Source organism: Coptis chinensis, chromosome 7 (assembly GCF_015680905.1).
Source record: "Coptis chinensis isolate HL-2020 chromosome 7, ASM1568090v1, whole genome shotgun sequence".
In the NCBI taxonomy this organism is placed as follows: Eukaryota; Viridiplantae; Streptophyta; class Magnoliopsida; order Ranunculales; family Ranunculaceae; genus Coptis; species Coptis chinensis.
Genome location: NC_141462.1, coordinates 19,241,101 through 19,269,018, shown reverse-complemented (window position 1 = coordinate 19,269,018; position 27,918 = coordinate 19,241,101). Strand labels below are relative to the sequence as shown.

Sequence of the window (27,918 nt, the reverse complement as noted above, 5' to 3'; positions counted from 1 at the left end):
GAATTTTTTTTGACGACCTTTTGCGCCGTCATTAACTGACATAAAATATATCGTCCGTCTCCCGAATTTATTATAGCAGCTACTAGTGGAAGTCTTTAAAATGACATTTTTATAGTTGGGATATTTGCCTTTAACAGCCTATATAGTCCCCATTGGACTTGTTCTGAAGGGTTAATTATGAATGATTCCGCTATACTAGTTATTCTAGATTAAGCAATCTAGTTTTAATTTGATCAACAGCATTTGAAAACAAGTAATGATCTTAGACTTATGGTGTATTACCCGACCATACTTGGTATTTGAATTCACTCTGCTGTCTATTTCCGGTGATTTTAAGGTGGGGATTAATTAATTCTGTCTTTAGAATGAATCCAATAAGGCTATAAGAGCCTAAGAGGTAATATTTTCCTTTTTATCCTGAGACCGACATTCCAAATTTGCCAAGTGTAAATGAACTTTTTGGAAATATCATACCTGGGAATACAAATGGCAAACGTAGTCTGAAGAAGGATTAGGTGATTAGATGAAATTCTTATTAAAAAAAAGCGGGGGGTGATTAGCTGATTCCATCTAATTTTCAAAATTATTGGATGAGGCAATTTGATGATTCAAAAGTATAAGTCGACGAGTCACTATGTCTAAAGATGTTTGAGATCAGCAACAACAAAATTTCAAGGCAATTAAATTTAAATTTGACCACATCAAGTATTTATTATCAAACTTAGGCAGTCAATATATCGGTTTGGGTCGGGTTTTGGAAAATCCGAATCCAACCGATAAGAAAATTGAGAATCCGAAACCGAATCGAACCGATAATATTATATCTAATCCGAAATTGAACCGAACCAATAAGATATATTGCAAACCGAATCCGAACTGAAAACTATAAAATCAATTAAATCTTAAATTAAAATAATTAATTTTAACCGCACAATTGATAACACACATACACAATTAATCATAAATATTACTAAAATGATGTCTTATCGGTTCGGGTTCATATCGGTTCGGTAGAGGGCAAACTCAAAACCAAAACAATATCTTATCGGTTTGGTTCGGTTTTGGGTCAGTAAAGGGCAAACTAAATTATCAAAACCCAAACCGTTTTTTATCGGTTTGGTTCGGATCGATTATCGGGTTATTGAAGCCCATTAACAGCCCTAATCAAACGTATAAACCAAATTCTCATTGTCTGGCCGTCTGGGTGCCCCTGATAGAAGGGACCATATTCCAATGTCACGCGGTTCCAACACTTGCAATTGAATTTACGTCTTCTTGTAGACTGTAGCCAACTAGCCATAGTTTACGATTTCAAACGGAATCTCGAAATTCCATCGAATATTCCAGATAATGAAAAATTCATAATGACATCGAAACAATACATACCGATATGTTCTGTGGCAGCAGCTTTGTAAATAGTGGAACATCCGACGGCCAATATCGAAAACTATCGAATTCTTCACAAACCCAACTAAAGTTGTTAAAACTATAGCTAGTAAATTCGTGTTTAATACCCGTTTTATACATTTTTACGTATAGTATGAATAATAAGGCGAACGTTTCAAACCTAGGGATTAATACACGAATTCTATAATCTATACTTATAATTGCCGAATAATAAGGTCCGTATTTTTAAAATGAAAAAAAACGTACTATAAAAAGTATGATGCAACTTCAAAATGGAAGGTTTTGAAAATCCACTTAAGTTAGAACCTTCCATACCTAAAGAATATCGAAAAACTAAAGTGTTAGCAAGTAAATATAAATGAAAAATTGAGTTATGCATACATAGTTAATGAGCAATTCTGACAAATTATTGCATTCTAAACTTGTAATGCAACAAAATATATCCAATTTTTTTTTCGTATTATACTCATATAAAAACGAATTGTATATTTGGCGTTTTTTTCGTTTTTTTTGGCGAATTTTAAACCGTATTATTATTCAAACTTTTGAATTTTTGGCGAATAATTTCGAAAAGAAAGTTCTCTCTCCACCTGTCCACCATACCCTTTTGATGATCACTGGAGAATGGTGATTCCATTACATGATCTCAAGATAAAAAATCAAGTAATTATCAAGGGACAAGGGTTTGTTAATTTCTTGTTAAAGTTCCTTCATCTAAAGCTCCACACTCATTATTTTAGGCAAGATTTTACGTTTTTTTTCACAAAATTTTGAGTCATCTACACCCACCATTTTGATTCTCTTTTAGTAACAGATTTTAAATTTAAAGCAACTAATTTCTTTTATTAACTGTTTTCGAAATTTTCATTTTATTCACTATGAATTCTATTCAACTGAACTGCACTCATGGTACGCTTGGTAAATTATTTTCAAATTACAGTGTTGTGATGTGATTACACGAAATTGGGCTAATCTGTGACCGATATTATCCGAACGTGCACGTCACGTGCCCTAAAGGAAGCTAGTTTCTATTGAGAGGCCGAGAGGGAATATTTGCCCTTTTCCTCGTTTTCCACTTTCCAGATCCTTTTTTCTCAATTTTTAAAATTTTGATTATTTAAAAAAAGTAAAAAAATATTATAGTTTTCGTCGATTTCTCCACGCTCAGTTTCCTTCTCAATTCATTCGAACCGCGTAGCGGCGATCTTTATTTTCTCAACTCCTATATAATTTTTGTTCTCATCTCCAACAAACAAAAAAAGTCTCAACTGTCTTCCCCCCGTGTCCATTCAGCGTTTCACAAAAATAAACACTTTACAAAAAGAGTTTGATTTAAATTGGTCTCCTCTATAACTGCTCGTTTTTCATCGAGATCCTCATTCTCATCCAAAATATTATTATTGATGAGAGTTAGTTAGTCAGTTAGAATGAGAAATTGGGAGGCGGTTATGAATTAATATGGAAGTTGTTGTTAGGATTTTTCTTGAAAGATTATGACGTTTTACGTTGCTCGCGAGACTTCTAAGGTTGTTTTTATATCATACCTTTTTATCCTATCTGTTACTTTAAAAATATTTAATTGGTTTTGTTTTTTGGAGCAGTTATGGAAGAGGATTTGCAAGGAGGTGTCAATAGAAGTATTATTACTTACAGAAAAGTGGAAGCTTCTTCTTGCTGGACTTATTTTCCAGGTTTTTTTAACTTTTCGTTTATGGTGATCTAGAAGTTCTAAAAGTATGTTGTAAAGTTCAAATTCATCAATCTTCACTTTTTTTTTTCTTCAAAAAGTAGTGATTGAGTTTTACATAATATATCGTGATTTTGTTTCTAAGTTGTATTATTAAAGTAAGAGTGTAGTGTGTAGATCTCATATTTTTTTTACTTTTATTCAAATTTGGTGAGTGCAATTATTTTTGTTATCTCTTATGTCAGTTTTATTTTGGTTTATGTATAGTATATTCATGGACTAGCTGCTCGTGGAGTTCATTATTTTCATAGACCAGGACCCATACTTCAGGATGCGGGCTTCTTTCTTCTTCCGGTTTGTAGATCTTTAATTTTGTTGTTTTAATGCATTTTACAATTTACTAGATGATATTAATTCTTCAGTTTATAATTTAGGAACTTGGGAAAGAGAATTCTTACATCAGTGAAACTCTGTTCAGCTTCGTCTTTTTCTCGTTTGTTTTGGTAAGGTTCTACTGTTTTTTTCCCCTCAAGCCATACTTATATTTCCTCTCACTTTATGTGTAACAGTGTTCATGCATCTTACATCATTTCTGTATTACTGCATCTCAATATGTATTAAGGGACAACTAACCTATGTGCATTGAGAAGATAATGTGAATGCATCTCCCTCACTGCCTCTGCTGCCGCCTAAACTCCGATTTCACATGTGTAATAGTGCTTTCTGCGCCATTAGGACTAGCCTATTTGAATGAATTTACAAATTCTGGAAGCAAATAAAAACTTTATATTGTTTAATCTACAACCGACCACAAATTTTTTTTTACAACAAGTAGATGTTATAATAGGCTAAATAAGTTTGGAATGTCTGTACATACTACTTGCTGTAAAAGCTTTTTTGTTTTTTTAAACGAATGGTGTATTTTCTAGGCAAATCTGTGGTTTCAAATGCAAAACCCAATCTAAATAAGTTAGGGTCATTGAATTGTTTTTGTCTTTTCTTCAGTGCAAGTAATTTTTACTCTGTGTACGTACATATGTTCAGGAGTACAACCAAATTGAGGGAAACAAACATCTTTATATTTCAAACCATCTTGAAGGCATCTCAAGCACTTATTGATTCAATGGTGTTTTTTCAAACTATGTGTTGCCTGTTCTTATATGTGAATATGCATTATGCAAGTTAACAGCATACATGTAACCTCTCTCTCTCTCTCTTTTTCCTGTCAAAAAGTTAATAAAATTGCTGGAAGATGTTCTTTTCTGCATTGGTAATTTATTTACACGAACAATTCTCCCTGTAATCAATTTTTCTGTACAATCTTATATATTTGATTGAATTGCAAACCTTTAGTTCCGTATCTTTTTGTTTTTTACCATTATATTGTTTCCCTGAAGCTTCATTATAGTAATCACATGCATTGTTAAACTTCATTTTCTAAAGTAGAATCAAAAGTTTAGAGTTATGGCTCTGTTATGAGGACAACCTTTTCTTAAATATTAAAATACGTGGGAGAAAATACAGAAAGAACTAGAAAAGCTTAATTTAGATTAGAACAATTTTTTTAATGGCTTAGGAGGCTTGGGTAGATGCTTACCAAAAACACCCAAGGCTTTGAGGTGACCCTGTATTCCAAATCATGCCACTTGCTAAAAGAGTCATAAAAAGTGTAAACATCAAGAGGCAAATACCTTTTTGCTCCTTTTCCCAAGGATTGTGATTTGCATTATAACATAGCAACTCAATTTGTATATAATGATATTGCTGTTAAGCTTCTAATCTATGCACATTACATTTTTCTTTTTACCATAATTTTCATCCTCTTAATCCTTCAGAAGTCCAATGATCGTAAGTATGCTTCATACCTTGAGATTGACGCCGCAAGGTTTTGCCAGTGAAACGCCTCACCTCACACCTTAGCATTTAGATTATTGGGATAGAATATATAGTTGAAGGGAAGCCACTGGGAAAGATTATCAGAGGTTGCAAAAGATCTCTGAATTGTTAGCTAGCCAGATGAATACCACTACATATGAGACGTGTAAAAGAGTTCGTGTATATTGCAGTTCATGCCATCATTTTTGGTTCAGAGAATAATGATAATCCTTTGTAGTATCCGTTTCCAGTTTATACATTTGGAATGTATTAACTATCTTGGAGCTTCAACAGATATGTGGTGAAGGATATAATAAAACGACTAAATATCCTTACCTACAAGAAATACAGATTTTGTAGCTTCCCTTGCTTAAGCCTTAAGCATAGATTTGGCTAACAAAGTTTAGTTACAACAGCTTACACATCTAACAGAGCTAAATGGGAAGCTTAACTGCAATCTCTTCATCATTGACTATGCTTGAACTAAGTAGCACTTCAGTGATTTCAGGGAACAGACTTGTCTGTACTGATTCTAATATGGTGTATGCTATATTGCAGTGGACTTTCAATCCTTTTGTCCTCCAAAGCAAAAAGTTCTACACAGTTCTACTTTGGCGCAGGGTCCTAGCATTTCTAAGTGTAAGTCAATATCATGTGACGTACTTTTGTTATGTCTTTTAAGTTTTAATGCTTGCAAACAGAAGCTACTGCATACTTATGGAGCGAGATATTATTTCGTATTCTTGAAATTGTTCTTGTCTTGGGTGTAAAGGACGGGTGGTGCTGATTCCTTATACAGTTATACCACATTTTCTTTTTATACTGCAATATTGAATATTGTCATTGTCTATTGCAAAGACTAAAGATTCGTGGTTTTGTTGTTTTTGGAAAGTGACTCTGTAGTTTCCTACTGTTTGGCACCAGTAAGGGAATCTAAAACTGATTGTGGAGGTATATGTTCCTACCTTTCAACGCTTGTCAAACTTGACCTTCGTTTTGCCTCTTTCAGGCTTCGCAATTTCTCCGGATCATCACATTCTATTCTACTCAGCTTCCTGGTCCAAACTACCATTGCCGTGAGGTAAAGTATTTTTACATGGAACTGCCATATTCAGTCACCTGTTTTGTCATTTTGAATGTATTGCACACTCTTCTATGTGCAAACTGTGTTCCAGACAAAAGCTTACTATCAGGTCCTTCTTTCCTGGCTTTTCAGGGTTCTCCACTTGCCACACTGCCTCCACCAAATAGTGTAATAGAAGTGCTGTTAATAAATTGTAAGCAGTCTTTTATTATTTGTTTGCTTTTGGGGAATATTGTGGAGAATTCTCTTAAACCTATGGCATCTTTGTTTAACTTAATTTTATATGCAGTTCCCAGAGGTGTGATATATGGTTGTGGTGATCTGATATTCTCATCTCACATGATCTTTACACTAGTGTTTGTCCGCACGTATCAGAAGTATGGAACAAGAAGGTAGACCATTATTTTGATTGCTATCTTTAATCTCATTAGATACTATTGTTGAGTTGCATTAACCGATCAAATACATTTTATATGTCCATCTGCGAGTTCTTTGCAAGACAGCATTTTATACTGGATCTTTAGGAACATGCAGGCAGTCACACGTGCCTTACGGGCTTATGTCACATTGTGTCTTTATAGTTTATGGTGTCAAACAATTTGATAATAGAATGTCTATTATGCTTGATTAGCCACCATGCTGTGCATATCTACTATACTAATCATATTTACCTAAACATATATGCTCACAGGGATATCAAGCTGCTTGCTTGGTTGATTGCTGTCATTCAAAGCTTCCTGATTGTAGCGTCTCGCAAGCATTACACAGTAGATGTCGTCGTTGCTTGGTAAGTATGGATTTTACAAATTTTGTTTCAGAAGTCTCACTTCATTTTATGTTTTCACAATGAGAAGTTTGATCCACTTGCAGGTATACCGTAAATTTGGTTGTTTTCTTTGTGGATAAGAAATTGTCTGGTGAGCATTTGTTGGCTGCTCTTCCTTTCCCTGTTTTACTTTTGATAACAATTTTAAAAAAAATTGTTACGGTCACTAATATTTTCTCATGCAGAACTGCCTGACCGAAGCAATGGAACCACATCTCCATTACTTCCATTGAGTACTAAAGATAAAGATAGCAGAACAAAAGAAGAGCACCTCAAACTCTTGAATGGGAATTCCGTAGACACTGTTGATTGGGTATGATTACTATACGAGTTGCAGGAGTCTCATTTTTTTGTTGTAGGGCATTGCAATATGCTGATTTGTAATGTTTTTACAGAGACAGAGACCCGTTAATGGAAAGATATTAGAAGATTCAAACAATGTCCATGCAGATACAGCTATAAACGGCACATAGATGAAATCAGTGCCTTGGAGTAGCTATTATTCTAAGGGAGGTTTACAAGGAATTCGTTTGGAACTACACCCCATCCTCTCGATTCGCTATTCATTGTGTAATTTGGCAACCTCACCGACTGGGTTAACCTGATTTGTAATTTATCAGATCTTTTGTTTTTCTCTTTCGGTGTCTTTTTTTATTCATAGATTAGCGCTGGAAATGGATACCTTTTTTTCTTAGGATTTACTAATTTTGCTCTCTTTATGGTAAATACGTTTACACTCCTTTACTATGCGGAATGGACCTTGTTTATGTGTTGTGGATCCTCATGTATGCGGTAGTAGTACAACTGGACAATATATTGCAATTTCAATGCCCCTGTTTGATGCCCCACATTTCCAACTGGACAATATATTGCAATTTCAATACCCCCGGTTTCCAACCTGCTTCTTGAGGAGTACGAGGCCAGGTAGAACGGCTGGAGTGGGGTTTTGCGTTACATATGTACACGTCGAATGACACTTTATCTAATATATATATTATAGAAAATTTAGTGTGCGCAGGAGAGAGTGGTGTAGTTAATGTAGGCCACTCATCACATCAAAAGGTGCGTATTCTAGAACTGCTATATATATATTATATGTTTGCCCATGGTCCAGGGGCCGTTCAATTTAAATAAATGAAAATAAAATTTAGCTGGCTCGAAATATGCTGGAAAAATATATGGAAAATCTTTTCTTGTGGAAATGTTGCTTTTATCATTATCAACGCATGTGTTATCCAACTCTTTGCTCTTTTTATGTTGTTTATCTGATGCACAATCTACGGAAATGTAGGGTAGTGGTGTGCGGCTCTAATCAACACCATCTGGGAGCACTTTTACCCATTGATGCATTTCTATCTGGATTTGCCATCTTCTACAAAGGCGTATCTTAATCTTAGTCGAAGTGAAGCTGACCTACAAACAGCAGAGGTATAGCTGTAGGCAGGCTGTAGCCTGTAATTTTGTTTTGTTGCAAAGCAAAACTCTGCAGAAGACATTAGTCGAATAATAGAAGTTTTCAGAGAGTCAATTGCCACTTGCCAGCTAAAATTGGGCTTGGAGGCCATTACTGATGTAGGGGAGCGATATCTTATTATGCACACGTGCAACGTAAGCGAACTCAGGACGCCGACCCTCAATACCGAGCTGTGAGGAGCTCCCTCAGGAACACCCGGTACAGCGACCTCCAAGAGCGACCTACGAGAAAGGACGACGAAGTTATTTCAGTACGAGCACATGGCAGAACGCCTCGTGTAATGATAACCATCAGGGGTAATCACTCCGACCTCCAAGAGCGACCCTCCACGAAAAGGAGGACGGTTATTTCAAGACGAGCACATGACATGACCGTGTAATGATAACCATCGGGGGTAATCATTACCCATCCCCTTTAAAATAGGGATAACCTCATCGCCGACCCAATGAGTGCATGACTTATAATATAACCAAACCGACACTCATTCACGATCTCGACCTTACACGTGTATCATAAACACACGTGTCTTCTAGATCGAGCCTTCCCTAAGCCTATAAATACCACGATTGAACTACGTCGGGCTCGATTCCTCTCTCCGAAAAAGAAAGAAAAGGAGAAAAAACTAAGAAGAGGATCGTGAGGCGTTAAACCGGTTTAACTTCGGTCCCAACAAGAAATCCAAAACACCCCTTTACATTGGCGGCCGCCCGTGGTTTCGATTACTTGAGAGCCACTTTAGATCAGTTCATCCATCTCTAACTCTCAAGCCCACGAAGCATGGTTAGCATAGAAGATCAAGTCCAGCACCTTGCCCACCAGTTGGGAATAACGAATGAGAGCATTTCCTTGCTCAGGGAAGAAAATGCTACTTTACGTGCTCAGGTGGATAGTTACCAGCAACAACAAGTCGGCAAATGGAGCGAGAACAAAGATCAATGACGTTAATCAGCAGATTAATGAGTTATCCCAAAGGATCGGCCGGAACGCCGCAAAGAAGGATTCGACACAGATTGTGCACAAGATGCTTAAGACGTATCGCGCATCTCCGTTCACCGCAGAGGTCCTCAATAAAGCCTCTCCACAAGACTTTATCCAGCCACGCTTTCCCATGTAATGACGGGCGAAAGACGCGTGCCGGTCGAAGATGTGGCTCGCTATATTCGAGTTTGGCACTTTTACATTTCACCGTAGTTTGATCATCTCCATCGCAGATTATTTCCAAATTTCGAAGGATGGCGCCTCGATTGGTTCTTTTCAATCGAATCGATTCTATAAAACCTTCAACGAATTTTATCGATTTGTTCGCCAACCAGACGTCCACCACAAAGCGGAAGAAGGCGATCTTGATTCTTTGTTTCAGTTATCATTCAAGGAGGACGAAACTATTCGTGAATTCCTAGGACGGTTCAAGGCCGAACTGTTGTGCATGGAAAGTGGCTTGAAAGAATCTTTCGCCACACTGGCCTTTTCCAATGCTTGCCGAGTGCGAAACACCGACCTCGCTAGGTCGTTGATGAAGGAACGCCCAGAGACATTGTCCGAGCTCTACGCTCGCGTGGACAAGTACATCAAGTTGCAGGAAACTTTAAAACTCCACGGTCTAGCAGAGAACCACGAGGTCGCAGCAGTCTCAGATCGTACACCACGGGCAAAGAAGCGCGCTAGGTCGCTTGCACCAAAGGCCAGCACCCGCTCAGAAAACAGTAGAGAGTTCGCCATCCTGACGCGCTCCCCCAGCTACATTCTGGGTAAAATTAAGCGAGCCCCATTCTTCCGGCCCGAAGTGAGGCAGCCAGTAGATCGCCCTAACAAGCCATTTTGCGCATTTCACAACGCCAAATGCCATGAAACTGATGCGTGCTGGGGGCTTAAACACTATCTCCAGGACCTAGTGGAAGCCGGCCACATCAAACAGTACACTCGCATTCCTGACGGCGATCTGCGACACAAACTGATGGCTCGTCGAGTCCGTAGTCGATCTCCATCTCGCCGCCACTCCCAAGAGTTTCAAGGTCGTCCACGCAGCGGGACGCCCACGCGAGATCGTTCAGCGCCCGAGCCGGCAAAGACTCATCCGATCGTGACAATGATCGAACCATTCACGTGATTACTTTTCCGGATGATTCCGTCACCTCATCCAGAGAGAAAAGACGTCGTGTCGGTGCTCTTCAGGAAGTCTATCATTTCACCTCCTAGGTAGCTCACGCCCCGCGTGGTTCAGGTCGCAGCGCAGGCGATATCACTTTTACGGAGGCCGATTTAAGCAAAGTCCGCCTTCCTCATAATGATGCATTGGTTGTCCATGTCAAAATTAGCGACCGGACAAATAAGCCGCTCGATCGACCCCGCCAGCCTCTTCGTGACATCTTGTTCTACCACACCATGCAAGAGATGAGCCTTCCCAAGTCCGTCCTCGCCGATCTGATCGCCCCTTTTATGGTTTCAATGGATCCGGGCGATCCCATTGGTGATATTATACTTCGAAGTCGGTGGGCTCTAGAGAGGACAAGATCACCGCAATACACGCGTTTCAAGTTCTAGACAAAATTAAGTCGCCATACAATGCCATCCTCGGACGACGACGGATTCATCGATGCGGTGATGTATCGCCCACTTTACATCAAGTTCTCCGCTTCCCAGACCTCGAGGCATGATGGAACTTAGAAGCAATCAACTTGAAGCGTACCATTGTAACCGTGTCAAATCAACGGATGAGACCGCTTCGTGAATTGCTTCCCACCATACAGAACCCTCCAGCCTACACAATGGCACGCGTGACTTAGTCGCGAAGTCCAACCCCGAATCATCAAGCAAAACGGGGGGGCTCTTACAAGCGAAGTTCTCTCCATGCCGATACCGCGACTCGCTCCCCGAGTCCTCAATCGCCCCGAAGAAGACCTCTAACATTGATCCAATGACAAGCCGTTCGGTTAAAGTTTCGTCGAGATCGTCCCAGCTCATGTCGTCGCCGCCATCAACAGCAGCAGCCGCACCGTCAATGTGCTTGCAGCCAGGTCCCACTCTCCAGGTCGTGGATACCCTCGGTATTGCCCGAACGTCGCTCCACCCTCAAATGCCAGTCGTCGTCCCACCAGGTGTTCAGACCTTCTCCGATAGCGAGTCGTCAAAAGCGGTTTCGCCATCAGTTAAAAAACCCCAAATGCGTAAAAAAGAAAAAGTGAATCTTGGCACCGAAGAAGACCCCAAGTTCGTATATATAGGGGCTAACCTAGACCCCACACTCAGATCTCACCTTGTAAATTTCTTATCTATGAATAAAGATGTTTTTGCTTGGTCGTATATCGATGTGCCTGGGATAGATCCCGCATCGCGCGATGCCATAAATTAAATGTTAATCCCCATGCTAGACCAGTCCGCCAACAACCCCGCCGACTATCCCTGCGTTTTCAAAAAGCCATCAATGACGAGGTCGACAAACTCAAGCAAGTCGGTTTTATCCGAAAAGTAGACTATCCGGAGTGGATCGCTAACATCGTGGCCGTACCCAAAAAGAACGGAATAGTTAAGCTTATCGTCGATTTTATTTATGTAAATCAGGCCACTCCAAAAGACAGTTTTCCCCTACCTCGCATTGACCGACTTGTCGACCAGACCTGTGGTCATGAGCTTCTCTCCTTCATGGACGCGTACAGTGGGTACAACCAAATCCCACTCGCAGAGGAGGATCAAGAGAAGACCTCTTTCATAACAGAGCAAGGGATCTATTGCTACAACGTTCTCCCATTCGGCTTGAAAACGCGGAGCAACATATCAACGCCGGTCACCGACATGTTCCAAGACATGTTAAAGCGACACCATGGAGGTCTACATCGATGATATGGTCGTCAAGAGTAAGAAAGCCGGTGATCACCTCACCCACCTTGAAAGCAAGCGTTCTCGACATTACGCCCGTGCGGGCATGAAACTCAATCCAGAGAAATGCCTTTTTGGGCGTCCTCCTCCCAAAGTTTTTAGGGTATCAAGTGTCTCGGCCCGGATCGGCGAATCCGCACCAGATCCGGCGTTCTTAGACATGCCCGATCCGGCGCCGCGAAGAAACAAATACAGAAATTGTCGCATGGTCACCGCACTCAACCGATTCATATCAAGGGCATCCGATAAGTGTAGACCGTTCTTGCAACTCCTTAAAAAGGCGCAGCGCTCATGGAGCGTCGGTGTCATCAAGCATTCGCCACTCTCAAAGAGTACCTCACCACCCGCCTTAGCTAAACCTGTAGATGGAGAGACTCGGGGCTCTATCCGGCAAGATATCCGATTTCGCGAATCACCTCATTTCTCTTCAAAGAGGAAAACAATTCAAAAAACCGATCTACTTCACAAAGCAAGACGCCACGACAAATGAAAAGAATTACTCCTTCCTGGAAAGAGCAAGATTACTTGCTTTGTTATATTCGCACGGAAATTCAGCCTTACTTTCAGCGCATCAAATCAAAGTTCTTACCGACCTCCCATTGAAGAAAATTCTCCACAAAGAAAAACAAAACTACTCGAATGGCGGTTTGGGGTGAAGAACTTCGGCAAACACCACCAGAATTGCACCACGAATTTCCTAGAAGGGACAGTCGTTGCCAATTTTTAGCGGATTTCCTCGTTGATGACCCCAATTGGGAACAAGAGACCGACCTCCCCAGATTTGAAGGAGCACATCAAATCCACCGGGTCTCTTTTGTAGATGGTTCTAGCAATCCCGGCGGCAGCGGCATCGGGTTGTCTTAGTTTCACCCGATGGAACGGTGATGGAAAAGTCCGTTCGCATCGACTTTGCCACTTCGAACAATGAGGCGGAGTACGAGGCGCTGATCAGGGGACTTCGTATGGCGCTGCAGCTCGGCGTCGAAGAGATCCAAGTCTTTAGTGACTCGCAACTGGTCGTTCGCCAGGTTGCAAAAGAGTACACTACCCATGAAGGTAACCTTTCCAAGTATCTTCGGGTCGTTCATCGGTTATTGCCTTCTTTTAAGCGGTACACATACATCATTTCTTGCGTGAGGAGAACCGCCCACGCAGACAGTTTAGCTTACTTGGCTACCCAGACCCCGAGCTGCGTTCCCCGACAAATTCTCATAGAAGTCGTCGATCGACCTGCATACCAAGTCGACTACACCTTGATGATAAGCGACCTATTTCCTCTCTCCGCCACTCAGTTGAGTCAAGCATGGATGCAACCCATCATTGATTATATCCAAGACGGCGACGCGCCTCGAGGAGGCGCATGCCAAAAAAGCGGATCCCCTACCAAGCCCGACGTTATTGTTTGGTTCATAACAAATTGTTCGAAAAATCCGGCTGGAGGCCCGCGACTTACGGTGCATTACCCCGCATAGGGTCGGTTGATTTTTGCGAGAGATCCACGAAGGAGAATGTGGAAATCACGCGGGTGGTCGCTTCGTTAGCCCACAAGGCCATCTCTCAAAGGATATTTTTGGCCTCGGATGCGGTCGATGCCAAAGCATATGTCCTCAAATATCTCAAATGCCAAACGTTTGGCCCACAATATCATCCAACCTCGCCGCCGAATCGACAAGATAGCGAGCCGGGTATTTTCCACATGTGGGGCATGGACATTATGGGCCCATTCATCCCACAGAAGAGTACTGGCTTTCGCTTTGTCCTAGCTACAACCGACTACTTCACCAAGTGGGTCGAGGCTATTCCTTTAGCACACGTCAAAGAGTCACATGTCCGAAACTTCATTTGGACCCACATCATCACCAGATTTGGCTTGCCACACACACTAGTCATGGATAATGGGCCCCAGTTCAAAGGCAGAACGGTCAAAGAGTTTCTAGCCAAGTGGAAGATCATTCACGATTTTCTACTCCACGATGCGCTTTCGAGTAATGGTGGTGAGGAAGCCGATAACAAAGCAATCTTGGAAAACTTGAAGAAAAAGATTGAAAAGAATAAGAGCCAATGGCCAAATCAATTAGAGAATATTCTCTAGGCTCACCGCACCACAGCTAGATCCAGTACCGGCGAATCACCATTCTCCTTATGCTATGGCACAGAAGCCGTAATTCCCACCGAGCTAAGCTTACTACGACTTCGATCGTAATTGGTCGAAGTCGGGACATAACGACTCGTGTTAGCACGAAGTCGACTTTTGTTGGAAGAAAAGCGGGACTTAGCTGCCATCAGAGTCGCATCTTATCAGCAAACTCTGAAGAACTCCTACCACAAGCGAGTTCATCCTAGGTCTTTTCAACCTGGAGACCTAGTGCTCAAAAAGACGCAAGACGATTCCAAGTTATCACCCACATGGGAAGGCCCTTACATCGTGGAACGCGTCGTCGGCAATGGAGCATACTGGCTAAGAACCCAAGAGGGGAAGATATTGCCTCGCCCTTGGAATACTTACCTACTAAAAATTTTTTACCAGTAGCGATATTCACGTTGTATATCTTTATGTTCACATTAATGAAAATTACGTTTCTTGGGTTAGCTAGTAAGGTATAATCTACTTACTTGTAGTGACAAGTCAACCAGTTTACACAGCATAGATAAACAACACGCTTACTGGGTCCACCATTCTCAACCAGGAAACTCCATTGTCGCACGAAGCGGCTCTCATGAAAGCATACAACTCTGAGCTTACAGTGCTCTACAACCTTTCCAAGTCTTGTTACGCCGAGGACCTATATTTCTAGGATCGACTACACGAACGCTCTCCGCGAGCATCTGACTCTGGAGCTTCACAGGCTCTACTAATTTTTCCAAGTCTTGTTACGTCGAGGACCTATATTTCTAGGATCGACTACACGAGAACGCTCTCCGCGAGCATACAGCTCTCTGGAGCTTACAGGCTCTACAGCCTTTCCAAGTCTTGTTACGTCGAGGACCTATATTTCTAGGATCGACTACACGAGAACGCTCTCCGTGAGCATACAGCTCTCTGGAGCTTACATGCTCTATAGCCTTTCCAAGTCTTGTTACGTCGAAGACCCATATTTCTAGGATCGACCACACGAGAACGCTCTCCGCGAGCATACAGTTCTCTGGAGCTTACAGGCTCTACATCCTTTACAGGTCTTGTTATGCTGAGGACTTATATGTCTACGATCGACTACACCATAACGCCCCCATGAAGCGGATCGCTCCCCTCGAGCCCGCATGATCCATTGACCCCTCCAATCCACTCGCGTCGCCGACGACCTATACTTCTAGGGTGTCCACAAGACGGGACGATATTACTAGATTCCTAAGTAGAAATTAATTACACACCAAATCCCACAATTTACATACGGAACATCTCCAATCAGATTATATAACCATGCATCATAATAGCTACATCCACCGATCTGCTGGGATTACCCAGGAAATCCAGATCGATGATCATTACAAAAATTAACCAAGTGTGGAACTGCCACTTTCGTGGAAACCAGTTCCTTGAATAAAAATGGCGAACTGCTCAGGCAAGCCTGAAACACAGCTATATTGTTGACTCTCGTATAAGAGAGAAAAATGTGAACTAAACTTACAACTCAAGACCAACAGAGTCAAATGAAGATCACCTTATCGATTCTCAGTGATGACATGCTTATCTTCCTGGTCAGCGCGCTAGTCGAAAGCGATGCCGAAATGACCTCGACATCACACGCATCTCATTCCCTCCTTCATCGCCCGAGAACCGTTTTCCTCGGTGTCATACTTTTCGATCCGGTAGCGCGATATAAGCGTCTGAGGCTTCATTATCGCCTTCTTCGCTTTTCGCGCCACCTTCTGACATTTTTTCGCATAAGCAGTCACCACAGCTAGTTCCCTCTCTAACTCTGTCACGTCAGTCACTAACGCGGCATTCTCCAAGCGATGGCGTTCGATACTTGGTCGTCATCAAATCCAGCTTTCTCTTGTCTGCCCCCCACGCGGCTCGCATACATCCTAGCTCGGCGTGAGGGTTGCCATTCATCTCCGCGTTTTGTACAACATCTTTCGGCTTTGTCATATCCTACAAAAAACTGCATGAAGCAAGTTAACGAATCAGTTCGCCCTAGTAACTGACATAACAACTCAGTAGGTCTGGAGTTTACCAAACAAGCGGCAATATCCATCGTCCCCAGTAGAGTGTCCATGTCCTCATCCTTCACCTCTGCCTTGTCACCATCCAAGACGATCCCTTCCGGGGACCGGGTCGCTATGGGTGCCGAGTGGAAATTCTGATCGGCGTTTCACCATACGCTTCTTCCCAAATCCTCCCCATCGTAGTAGAACTTCGCTCCCATCACCACGATTGTGGGGGCGAGCTCTCACCAGCCGATCGGGCGTTCCTTGCCCCAGTCGCTACACTCCGCGCGGCGTGGCGACCCGGTGTCGCCTACCCGTTCGGGCGACCTAAAGACAATGCCGCCCGATGGGGCGCCTTTACCTCCTAGAACGCTTATGACTCTTCTCTCTACGATTATCGGCTTTCCTCTTCCCAAGATCACCATGCGTCGCGGTTGAAACTCCATCTCTTCCATTATCGGAGAGAAGTTTCCCTCATGTTTGTTCCTTCCCCGCGATCTGGACGACATCTCGCCATGAAAAACAACCTAGAGCACAAACGTCTTGTCACCACGAGCTATAGTTTTTACCCCAACCTTTTATCAACAAGAGAATCCTCACGAAGAGAATAAGCGTGCACGGATAAGCGGCAATGGAGGAGAGGCACAACAAATGAAAGCGAGCAAGTAGGCGGTGAAGCTTTGGGAAGAAGGCAAGCAAATACTTGTCTTGGTCCGTGATAAGCCGCTTTTATTAAAAAAAACGTCTTTTCCTGCCCTCTTAATTACCTTGAGGCGCCAAACGCCATCCGCTTTTGCCATCATTACGTTCCTTGAACCGGCCAGATCCCTCCACGTGTTAGCACGCGCGAGGGAACAACTTCTTGTTAAGCGGCGAACACGGCGTTTTGACTTGCATCACAGAGAAGCCCGCGATCCGATCCCCATTCTTACGACTCATGCAAACATCTCAGCCAGACGTCGAGAAGTTGTCATTACAACATACCTACCATTCTTCGCCACATGCACCGTCACCACACACAATTATAGTTGAGCAAGCAGTAATAAAGCAATAAGCAACAATCATGGCATACGCACAAGCACCGATCTATATTAGCAAGATAGCAAAATAATACGTTAACCGGGTTGCTGAGATTACTCAGGAAATCCAACCCGGCTAAATAACCTTCGTTACCACCTGAGTACCCCAGCACAGAACGGAGCACCAGGTCGTTCTTTGTACTTAAGCATACAGGTAACAAGACGAACTGCCCAGGTTACCCCAGGAAACCAGCTCTATTGTATCACAGCTTATAAGCTGACAGCACTAAAAAAGCAAAATTACAAATCGCCATCTCTGGGCTCCATAATTAGTTCTCCGGTGGCGATTCATCAATCTCGGCATCCGCATCCGATCACTATCCGCGGATACTCCATCCAAATTTCTAAACTCATCCATGCATCTAAACTCGGTCAATGCATTCGCGGATATCGCGATCGCGGGCAAAACCTCTGAAGTAACAGGAGCACTATTAATTCCTCCTGGCACCCGTTCTACCCCGAGGTAAGACGTGTAGCGTGCATGATCTGTCTTCAAAGCGTTGTAGTCGGCTTCCAGTTCCACGAAATCTGCATCCAGAACATCATAGGCTTTGGTAGCGTCCTGAGCAACCTTCTTGCAGTGTAAGGCATAATCGTTCAACCTACCAATCTCCACGATCGGCTGCGGGGGCGTTCTCTTGACTCCCACCGTAGTTTTGCCTCGGCTCTTCAAATTTTTATGTGTCCTTCAACATCTTGGCGAGACTCAGCTCTTGATGAGTTTTCTTCAGACCTTCCAGTTCCTCGCGTTCCATCTTGAGGCCTCACGGGCGTTCTTGACTCATCGACGGCTTCACCACCGTCTCTATATCGCCTCCGCGAATCTGCGCAAATCTCCTTCAATTTTTGAAACCCACTTACGGTTTGCAAATACATACATATGGTTAATAGCCACAACCGCAATAAGCGTCTATCACGGAGACGGTTACATCAAACAAAGATAGACCGCGCATACCAAACATTGGGCAATTTCCATTCGCCTCAGTTATCGGCCGACCCTTTATCATCCAAAATCCTGCGATTGCCATCCGAGCTATCTGTTCTAGTAGGCAACCCGATATCTTACTTGATCTGAAGGCTTCTGATCCACCCGGCTTCCGCGATTCGTTTGCACCCCATTCTCATCCAGAAACACGAACCGCCCCTCTAAGTCGTCACTCACCATAACGGCTTTTCCACTTGCTTTACGTGGAGCTTTTCGCCGGTTGGATGGATTCATTCATTCGCCCGTCGGCGCACTAGACCCCCGCCCCGAAAGTGGCCAAGTCCATGACTGCCAGTCGTGCTCCACTCCGGCGAAAACCATAGCCCCGTTGGGCCACCATCGAACCGCCCGCGGCGCTAGAGCTCTCTCAAGAGCGTGCGTGCGCTACTTTAAAGTAGTTGGGCGTCTTGCTCGGCGTCAGCGGCCTCTTCTCCGACCTGCTCCTCGCCGAGGATTGAAAGCCACCATTTCCAACTCCACGGGGGTATCGATCGAACCTCGCTTCCGGTGGGCTTCGATCCTCCCGCCGAGGTACCACCTCTAGCGAGCCTCGCGCCCGCCCCGTTGCCTCTCTTCTCGCGTTACTAAGTCACTCTTTCGTTGGCGCCTCCATCAGCTCTTCCCTTATTTGACCTCGAGCTCGGTCTTTTTTCGCCTTCCTTTTTCCCGGATCGCGGGCCCACCCTTTTCCACAAAAAGTGTGCAACCTTCGCTTGCTTTTTCTTCACGAGTCAACCACGCGAACCTCTCTATTTCCCCACGATCGGTTAAACTTCTTCACGAAAAAACTCTGCGATCAAAGTAAAACAAGGACTGTTAGAGTAACTATCAAACGCCTTCGACAAGTAACAACAAATAAATGTCCTACCCACGGGATATGTTACAAATACTAGTTTGCGGTATACACCCGTTCACCGCGGTAGTTGCCAACTAGCAACAACGGCCTCTTAGTCCAGCCTCATTGCTTACTCCATCGATCCGCGGCCCGAGCAGCGTCGTCATGGTCCGCAAGCTAAAGTTCATGTTCCCCGATCGCCGTACCACATAGTGTTCCACTATGTCGGATACCATTTATGTCATATTCCCACTCGTCGCATTCAAAGCAGTCGAACACCTTAAATAATCGTCGGTGTTACCTACGAACCGGGGAGACTTCCAACAAAGCGCCAAGAAGTCGATACCGGTTTCGAGAACGGTATGTGCATATCGCTCTCGGTAACCCTCACAGATTATTATTCCACCATTGGCGGGTTGTACTCCTCACTCTGAACATTTTCACTCAATCGTGGTTCAGATATTTCCGTCGGGGACGGTAATCCCATATCGCCCTCGGATCGGGAACGAGTTAGCGAAGACGACGGTTTACACTTCTAAGGGGCACATCGGCTTGATGACGATATATCCTCGACTGGCGATCGGGTACGCCGTCACCTCGACCTAGATCGGGCATTACCCTCACCTATCCTATCCTCTTCTTCCAAATCAACCTCCACGCCAACACTCACGCTTCTTCATCCTCCTCTACTCCACAACTCAAGGATATCTCTCCGGACCTCCTCCGATCGAGTGTCATCGAGTCGGACATTATGGCAAGTTTTCTTTTTTTTTCTACCAACTACTTTCGAAATGAAACCCTATACCTTTATGGTGACCTACCTATTTAGCAAAAGCGACCGGCGGGGAGGAAAGCAAATTGAAAATGGAAAGATAACGGCGAAGCACTCACGAGGAACCACAGCTTGCGTTTTGTGGAAGAAGAAAACACGCAATGCCTTTTCAATGTCCCAAATTCGATTTTGTATAAACCGCTGTTCGGTTACCAAAAAGTTATGATTACAGCCTAGGCTATAGCCCACCGCGTGTTCCAAGATCTTGTCTTTTCAGCGGTTCGAATAATCGCGGCGACACGTTTCTCTCAACTACTACGATTACATCGCGTGCATGCTCGACATAACTTCCCTTTCCGCCCAAAGCATCGGCATCGTGAATTCGAAAGTCATGTCGTCCTAGTCGAGTCGTCCACCACAGCTCGCTCACGTTCCACACATTCTTTCTCTCAGCATAATGTTTCCTATGACATAAACACTATACTGAGAGGGGGTTGTGTAGGGGAGCGATATCTTATTATGCACACGTGCAAACGTAAAGCGAACTTCGGGGCGCCGACCACTCAAGACCGAAATGCGTGAGGAGCTCCCTCAGGAACACCCCGGTACAGCGACCTCCAAGAGCGACCTATGAGAAAGGACGACGAAGTTATTTCAGTACGAGCACATGGCAGAACGCCTCGTGTAATGATAACCATCAGGGGTAATCACTCCGACCTCCAAGAGCGACCTCCACGAGAAAGGAGGGCGAAGTTATTTCAAGATCGAGCACATGGCGAGCGCCTCGTGTAATGATAACCATCGGGGGTAATCATTACCCATCCCCGGAAAATAGGGATAACCTCATCGGCACAATGAGTGCATGACTTATAATATAACCCATTTCGACACTCATTCACGATCTCGACCTTACACGTGTATCATAAACACACGTGTCTTCTAGATTGAGTCTTCCCTAAGCCTATAAATACCACCTGATTGAACTACGTCGGGCCTGATTCCTCTCTCCGAGAAAAAGAAAGAAAAGGAGAAAAACTAAGAAGAGGATACGTAGGCAGTTCGCTCAGAAGTGAACTCGGTCCCAACAAGAAATCCAAAACACCCCTTTACAACTGACATTTCTGCCGTCTTTAGATGCACAAGCAGTCTCTTTTTTTATAACGAAATGAGCAAAGGAGCATTAGGCAATTAGGCCTATCTCTTCTGTAAATTGGTCTTATCTTTACAAAGCTATGTGTTCAAATCAATTTTCTTGAAAAAATTGTTTGAAGGAGAGCAATAATAAGTCATAACTCGACCGGATATTGACAATATAATGCTGGTGTCCTCTCTTCAGAAATCTAACTTCCACATCAGATGAGTTGGAACCCAGGCAAACTCATTCTTTCAAACTCTTAAAGAACCATCATAATTGAAGAGGCACGTTTCTTGTTGGGTGGTGTTAGCAAAATGTCTAGCACCGTATATCCTTTCCACTAATAAACTAGATACGAATCATAGTTTAAGGTTATTTTTATGCCAATTGGGTACTTCATTATAAACAAAACCTTTTGCTCTGTTATACAGGTTGTGCACTCGATCTAGTTTATACACATGACTACATGAGGACTGATTCCAAACTAATAAGCTGCCTATACTAGAAAAACTTAGATATATCTGCTTTAATTATCGTAAACTTTAGAGCACCCATAAGCCATAATCTGTCAACTTTCTTGGGGGCATGTTTCGCTTTGGGGAAATAATGATACATCCCAGGCTGTTGTATTCAATATAATGTTTAAAGTGAGAGTTGTATAGGAGAACTGTAAGACAATGTGTATAATAGAAAAATATGAACAAACTATTAAGAGCACTATCACAACTAGCCACGTTTTGTAAGGGAAGCTCATAGGCAGCTTTCCTAGTGGCTCTCTGTTACATTTTCCCCCCAATTTCTAATACATTTCTAGCTTACCTAGCGAACAAAAAAATCAAACATTTGTTTATAAAGAAAGTGATCTTCAATGGTCAATGGGATCTAACTAAAGGCGAGGGATAATATTGAAATGCTCTTAATCATCTATCATGTTTTCCAGAAAACATCTTTTATGTAGGACCAAATGGAATGATAATGGATTACAAAAAAAAAATTGGAAAGATAATGACTCAAACCAAAAATCGTAACTGTGACAACAGTGCTGAATTGGTTTTACCATGCAACAATTCTTCTGCTACAAAATAGGTTTTGCAATAAGGTTTTGTTTGACAAAATTTAATAGTATACAGTCTAAAACGATTCTCTTTTGATTAGTATCATTGTATGTTGCGTTTAAAAATCATTTCTCACCCGATTTTGTACGTTTACATTAAAATACAAATATTGATAACTTTTCATGAAATGGAAATGTGAGAAATTGAGAGACCACGAAAAGTTAGTGTGATCTGTCATGGCCGTTTTTCTGTTGAATCTTGCAGTTAATAAGCTTGTTCAAAAACACTATTCTTTGAAGGGAGGGGTTCAAGACACATATCTTATCTTAACACATGTAAACAAACTCAAAATTGTTAGGGCATTTATAAGTTTTGGATTAGGCTAATTTTTTGTAGATATGATTTCCTAACTATTCTAAACATTGTCACAAATAATAAAAAAAAATCAAAAATTTCTAAACTTGCCAAATATAGTATCAAAAATGGTGAAAATGAACGGTCTACAATTAGCCAAATTTTGTAAATTGAACTACATTTGGCAAGTTTGATTTTTTTTTTTTGGATTATTTGTGACAATATTTAGAATAGTGTAAATTGTTAACTATATTTGGCAAGTTTGATTTTTTTTTTTAGATTATTTGTGACAATGTTTAGAATAGTTAGAGCATTTTTAGGTGGTGGTAGCATACTCTTCATATTTGAAGAAAAAGTTTGAAGAAATTGGTCGCAAATTTTGACCAACTCTAGGTGGTCGTAAATTTCGTCCACAAAATCACTTGTAGAGCCCACCCTGCATGACATTAGTACTGGCGCGCGCCAGTACTAATGTCACGTGCTATGCTTAATATAATGTCGTGCGACAGTCGGACTTTTGTCATTTCACAACTTTTTTTCAACTTAGTCACTCTAGTTCTAGAAAAAAAATGAATTCCGACAACGAATACGTCTATAATAACCAAGCACGATGGAGTGGTGACGGTGAGGAAGAAGAAAATAGTGGTAATAGTGCATACGTTTGGAACAATCCCATTGGTGATCTAGATGATGAACCAACCACTTTTGGAGCTGGAAATCAGGGAGCTGAGGCTGACGATCCATTGCTGCTTCAGTATCAGCAAGTCGATTTTGAATTTTTTGCGGAGGCTATTGATTTCAGCCATCTTAGGTCGGTGTCTATGAGATTTCATGATAGGCATATCTCAAGAGTTGTTCTTGAACAACAGATATGTATTTTAATTTCATATATTAGTAGTAGTAGTAGTAGCTAATTTTAGTAGTTAAATACATACATTTTTATTTTTATTTTTTTAATTTTAGTTTCATTTTGCGTACATCAAAGATGTGTTATGTATCGGGTTCGATGCACTCCACGTGCGCTTAAGACGTGGTGGGCAGTGTAGTAAAAAAAGCGTAAAAGCACCTAAAGGCTAACACCTTCCTGTGCCTTGCCTTGCCGCTGAAGGAAGCCTTTGATCGAAGTGAGGCGCGTAGTAATAAAAAAATAGATATATCAAATAAAAAATAAAATAAATATTAAATATGACATGAATTATTACTGATTTGCTTAGCCAAACTTTAAAATTAATTTTATGTGATTGTAAACATAAAACCATTGTAGTCATTTAAAAGAAAAATCTTAAGCAATAAGTAAAGAGCAAAATAAAACTCGTATCTCTCAATACAATTTAGCTCAACTTCAATAAACTAAAATAATGAACCGATAGAATTGAGTCAAATGAGTTTTTCATAAAATAGAACACGTGATTCAATTTTAGAATCCCGTAAAACTTCATTTAAAATTTAATCCATCTTTGTGTTTTCTCTCAATCCATACAACTTAACATAAACTAGTCAAAATTAAGTTTAAAGTGTTCTCCACAATGAAACTTACTAAATTTGTACAATTTCTTATATCATACAACAATTGGATCGAGTGTAAATGTGTCACGTATAGCAAAAATTGTAAGAAAAAATGAAAAAACTGTAAAAATTGATAAGGTGCACGCCTTGTGCGCCTCGCACCTTGACAAAAAGCGCACGCCTTATATTACCTCTCGCGCCTTGGTCAAGGCGAGGCACTAAAAATGCGCCTTGCGCTTTAAACGCGCCTAGGCTCGCGCCTTGACTACACTGGTGGTGGGATGATATTAAAAAAGTCGGTGCGCTTGACCATGTTAGAGATGCAATTTTAGCGACTCCCTTTGCTCATCTAGTTGACATCCCTTACAATAAGATTGACATTCAGAGAGTTATTAATGGTTTAGTTGAGAGATGGTGGGATAGTACACATACTTTTCACTTTCCTCAGGGAGAGTTGGGTTTCACTCCACTAGATTTTTGCATGATATCTGGTTTGAGTATAGGATTACGTAATCCGTTGAGATGTAGCACTGAATTCCAGAGTTGTGCCCAAATAATGACTTTCTTCCCTTGTCTGACCGAGGAGTCATATGATAGTGCTGGTGTTAGGATTTCTGGTATCAAGGCTGCATACATTACACCGTTGACTACTGATTCAGGGTTGCAGTTTTTGATAAATTATTTGTCACTTGATTCTGATGATGGTCAAGTACATGTTAATAAGTATGTAAGAGCTTTTTGTATGTATTTGATGGGCGTATTCTTTTTTCCTTCTGGCCATTCCACGATTAACTTGGGGTATCTAGCCAACTTTGAGCACTTGCATGAGTTGGGCGGTATTTATTTTGGTGGAGCCATATGCTGTCATTTGTTGCGTTGTTTAGATAGGGCTTCTCGGCAGACTGGTGTTGTCAGTAGTCCCCAGATGGGAGGGTTTGTCATTCTCTTAAAGGTATGGTTTTATGAGTATTTCCGTGCTGCAAATCCTATCCTCACAGAGTATACCGATAAGAGGCCTAGGCTCAGGGCTTGGCACGGACCTCGTCGAGCTTGTCTGACCAGTGAGATCAGTCATAACATAACTTCTGTCCGAACCCAGATCGAGCTTAGCACACATGCTTCTATTGTTTGGAGGCCTTGGAAGACATCTGTACACATTGACACGAATGACTGTAGATATGCATTGTTCATTTCTCATAGGAGAATGGAATTTACTTGTGGGAGTGATATGGAGTGGTATTTAAGGGATAAATGTTACAGATAGCTCACACCATACTTTGGTATCCCCCCTGATCCGCCTACCCATGTATCAGAGGCTAAGGACATGACCTTAAAGCAAGTCATCGAGAGTAACATGCATTGGACTTGGCTACAGGCTTCTGACCTAGTTACATTGTAGACTTATGAGCAGTACTACCGTTACTGGTTTAGGGTATCTATTGGTCATTTGCTCCCAGTTGTGGGTCGTATAGGCAACATTCATACGGTTCGCAATTTGGATGTCAGACGTGAATTCCAGATTGGCCAGCCATCACAGCCAGACGTTTTAGCATGGATCTGTACACACATTTGTTCCAGCGCCAGATCCCCCTCAGTCAGAGTGGCCTTCGGTTTTTAGTTTGAGTGATTCGAGTGGCCAGACGATTTACCAGCCCATTTCTTCTATTGATGACGCTCGCGTCGTACAGTTAGAGCTTGACCTTTGACATCTATCTCTGGTAATTATTTTTATTGGTTTTGGTTTATTATTTTGGTTTATTATGAAAATGTCATAAATTATTAATGAATAATTATTTCAGGGTGACCTACGCATGAGATATGAGACAAGCATTCGTGTAAATGATGGCTTGTGCTCCTCGGTTTTCGCCTACAGTGTTGAGAGAGAGACTTCTTTCCTAGGCTCATGTGGATTATGACGATTTGCAACGCTAGGTTGATAAGTTACAGGCTCAGATTGATCGCACAAGGGTGAGTTCATCACAGCATGGACAGACGGAGAGTTTAGCACAAGGACAGTCGAGGAGGAGTTCACGGTAGAGGAGGCGTATGTAGGAAGTAAACCTACGCATGAGATATGACAAGCATTCGTGTAAATGATGGCTTGTGCTCCTCGGTTTTCGTCTACAGTGTTGAGAGAGAGACTTCTTTTCCAGGCTCATGTGGATTATGACGATTTGCAACGCCAGGTTGATAAGTTACAGGCTCAGATTGATCGCACAAGGGTGAGTTCATCACAGCATGGACAAACGGAGAGTTTAGCACAAGGACAGTCGAGGAGGAGTTCACGGTAGATAAGGCATATGTAGGAAGTAAAGACTTGATGATTTATAATATTAAGTTTGTTGTATGACGATTATTATTATGTTGTGTGATTTAGAATTGTTCATTTGATCATTTTGATAAGTTCTAATTTACTTCCTTTAATTTAGCAAATGAATTGCAATTTTTATTAATAGAACGACAACTAATACATGATTGCAAATACATAAAATAAAAATAAATAAATAAAAGACAACTATTACATATCACCCTTATTAAATACTACTAGAGTTACTCTAGTTATCAAGCCAGTCATCATTTTCTTCATCATTGGCTTTTTCGTCGTTAGAAGCTTCATTTGTACTACTTGCTCCAGCATTTTTTTTTATTTAGCTACAATTGCATCTTGTTTTAGCTCTAAAACCCTTCGGAAACGAGGATTGACTTTGTCGATTGACATTGCCAACAACCTAGTCTCATTTTCCTCCTCTCTAACACGGAGTTTTTCTTGTTTCAAAAATAACTTTTTTTGTGTCTTCTCTTACTTCAATTTCATCATACTTATAATTGTCCTAACGATTTTGAGTTTGTTTACGTGTTAAGATGAAATATGTCCCTAGAACCCCTCCCTTCTTTGAATTATGCAAGTATGAAACAACCGATTTTAAGGAAAAGCAAAAGCTAAAATCTCTCTCAAGTCAATCATGTGCTGCACGGCATGAGTTGCAAAAGTGGTATGGGAAGGAGTGAGCTCCATCTCACTAAGTGTCTTGGTGCCACCGGTGACCAATGTATTTTCGGAAGGGCCGGCTTGGGTCATGGCCTCAAGGGTGTTACAAACTTACAATAATTACAAGCCATAATAGAAGAAAAATGTAACTATATGTAAGCAAAATATATACACCATACATACAATGGGTCAGATAAAGTTTTGATATTTGAAGCTAAAACCTAAATAAAAAGGCCAGTGTAATCCCTTGTTAGCAATTCACCGAATTATTCGCGCGAATCGAATTGTTGAAAGGCAAAACGTATAATACTTCCGAATGTTTGAAAGATTCGCAATAATTTGCGATTTTTTGCCTTGAAACGAATAATACAAATTTTTGCCGAATTTTTCAATTCAGCTAAAAAAAAAAAAAAAAAAAAAAAAATTCGGTTGCATTTTTGTTATTTTTTATGTTCTTTATGTCCTTACTCTTACATTTTTAGTGATAAATTAATCCAAAAAGTTTGCTTTTATACTTTTTTGGCAATATTTAAATTGTCATGTCATGGTATGTGTATTTTGAAATTTGAACGGTAATTTCAATCCAAGAACAAATAAATGAAGGTATCTATGTGGACCATTCAATTGGTTTCAATATTTTTGTAGCCAAATTGTTTAGATATATTTGTTATGTTGTAAAGAATGACAACTATTATTAATATTTACTAACATAATATCACGAATTTTTTACTTTCAAAATTTTGCAACCAAACGTTTAAAACGCGTATTAATTAAACACCGCATAATTGCCGTATTGTGAATTTTTTACCGAATATTTGACCATACCGTTTTTT

General features: G+C 41.5%; 1 protein-coding gene and 1 long non-coding RNA gene across 2 annotated transcripts; one reads left to right on the top strand and one right to left on the bottom strand.

Moving 5' to 3' along the window:
• Positions 1–2,462: 2,462 nt before the first annotated feature.
• LOC147486453 (phosphatidylinositol:ceramide inositolphosphotransferase-like) lies at positions 2,463–7,628 on the top strand. Its single transcript, XM_086573235.1, has 12 exons — positions 2,463–2,933; positions 3,009–3,098; positions 3,362–3,448; positions 3,529–3,597; positions 5,528–5,608; positions 5,979–6,050; positions 6,186–6,246; positions 6,343–6,445; positions 6,745–6,840; positions 6,924–6,970; positions 7,065–7,192; positions 7,275–7,628. The coding sequence occupies exons 1-12, from the start codon at positions 2,901–2,903 to the stop codon at positions 7,350–7,352; spliced, it is 945 nt and encodes a 314-aa protein (XP_086429361.1). The 5' UTR covers positions 2,463–2,900; the 3' UTR covers positions 7,353–7,628.
• A 300-nt stretch (positions 7,629–7,928) lies between these two features.
• On the bottom strand, positions 7,929–20,778 carry LOC147486452 (uncharacterized). The gene is made up of 2 exons (XR_015202506.1): positions 20,662–20,778; positions 7,929–8,663 (listed from the first exon to the last, which is right to left on the bottom strand). It is a non-coding gene; the product is annotated as an uncharacterized LOC147486452 (long non-coding RNA).
• Positions 20,779–27,918: the final 7,140 nt, after the last annotated feature.

What these genes read in the sequence shown, in the direction of transcription:
- LOC147486453 (XM_086573235.1), top strand. Translation starts at nt 2,901, where the DNA reads ATGACGTTTTACGTTGCTCGCGAGACTTCTAAG. An exon ending in TCTTTTTCTCGTTTGTTTTG is followed by an intron (nt 3,598 to 5,527) that starts GTAAGGTTCTAC and finishes GCTATATTGCAG; the next exon opens with TGGACTTTCAATCCTTTTGT. An exon ending in AGAAGTGCTGTTAATAAATT is followed by an intron (nt 6,247 to 6,342) that starts GTAAGCAGTCTT and finishes TTTTATATGCAG; the next exon opens with TTCCCAGAGGTGTGATATAT.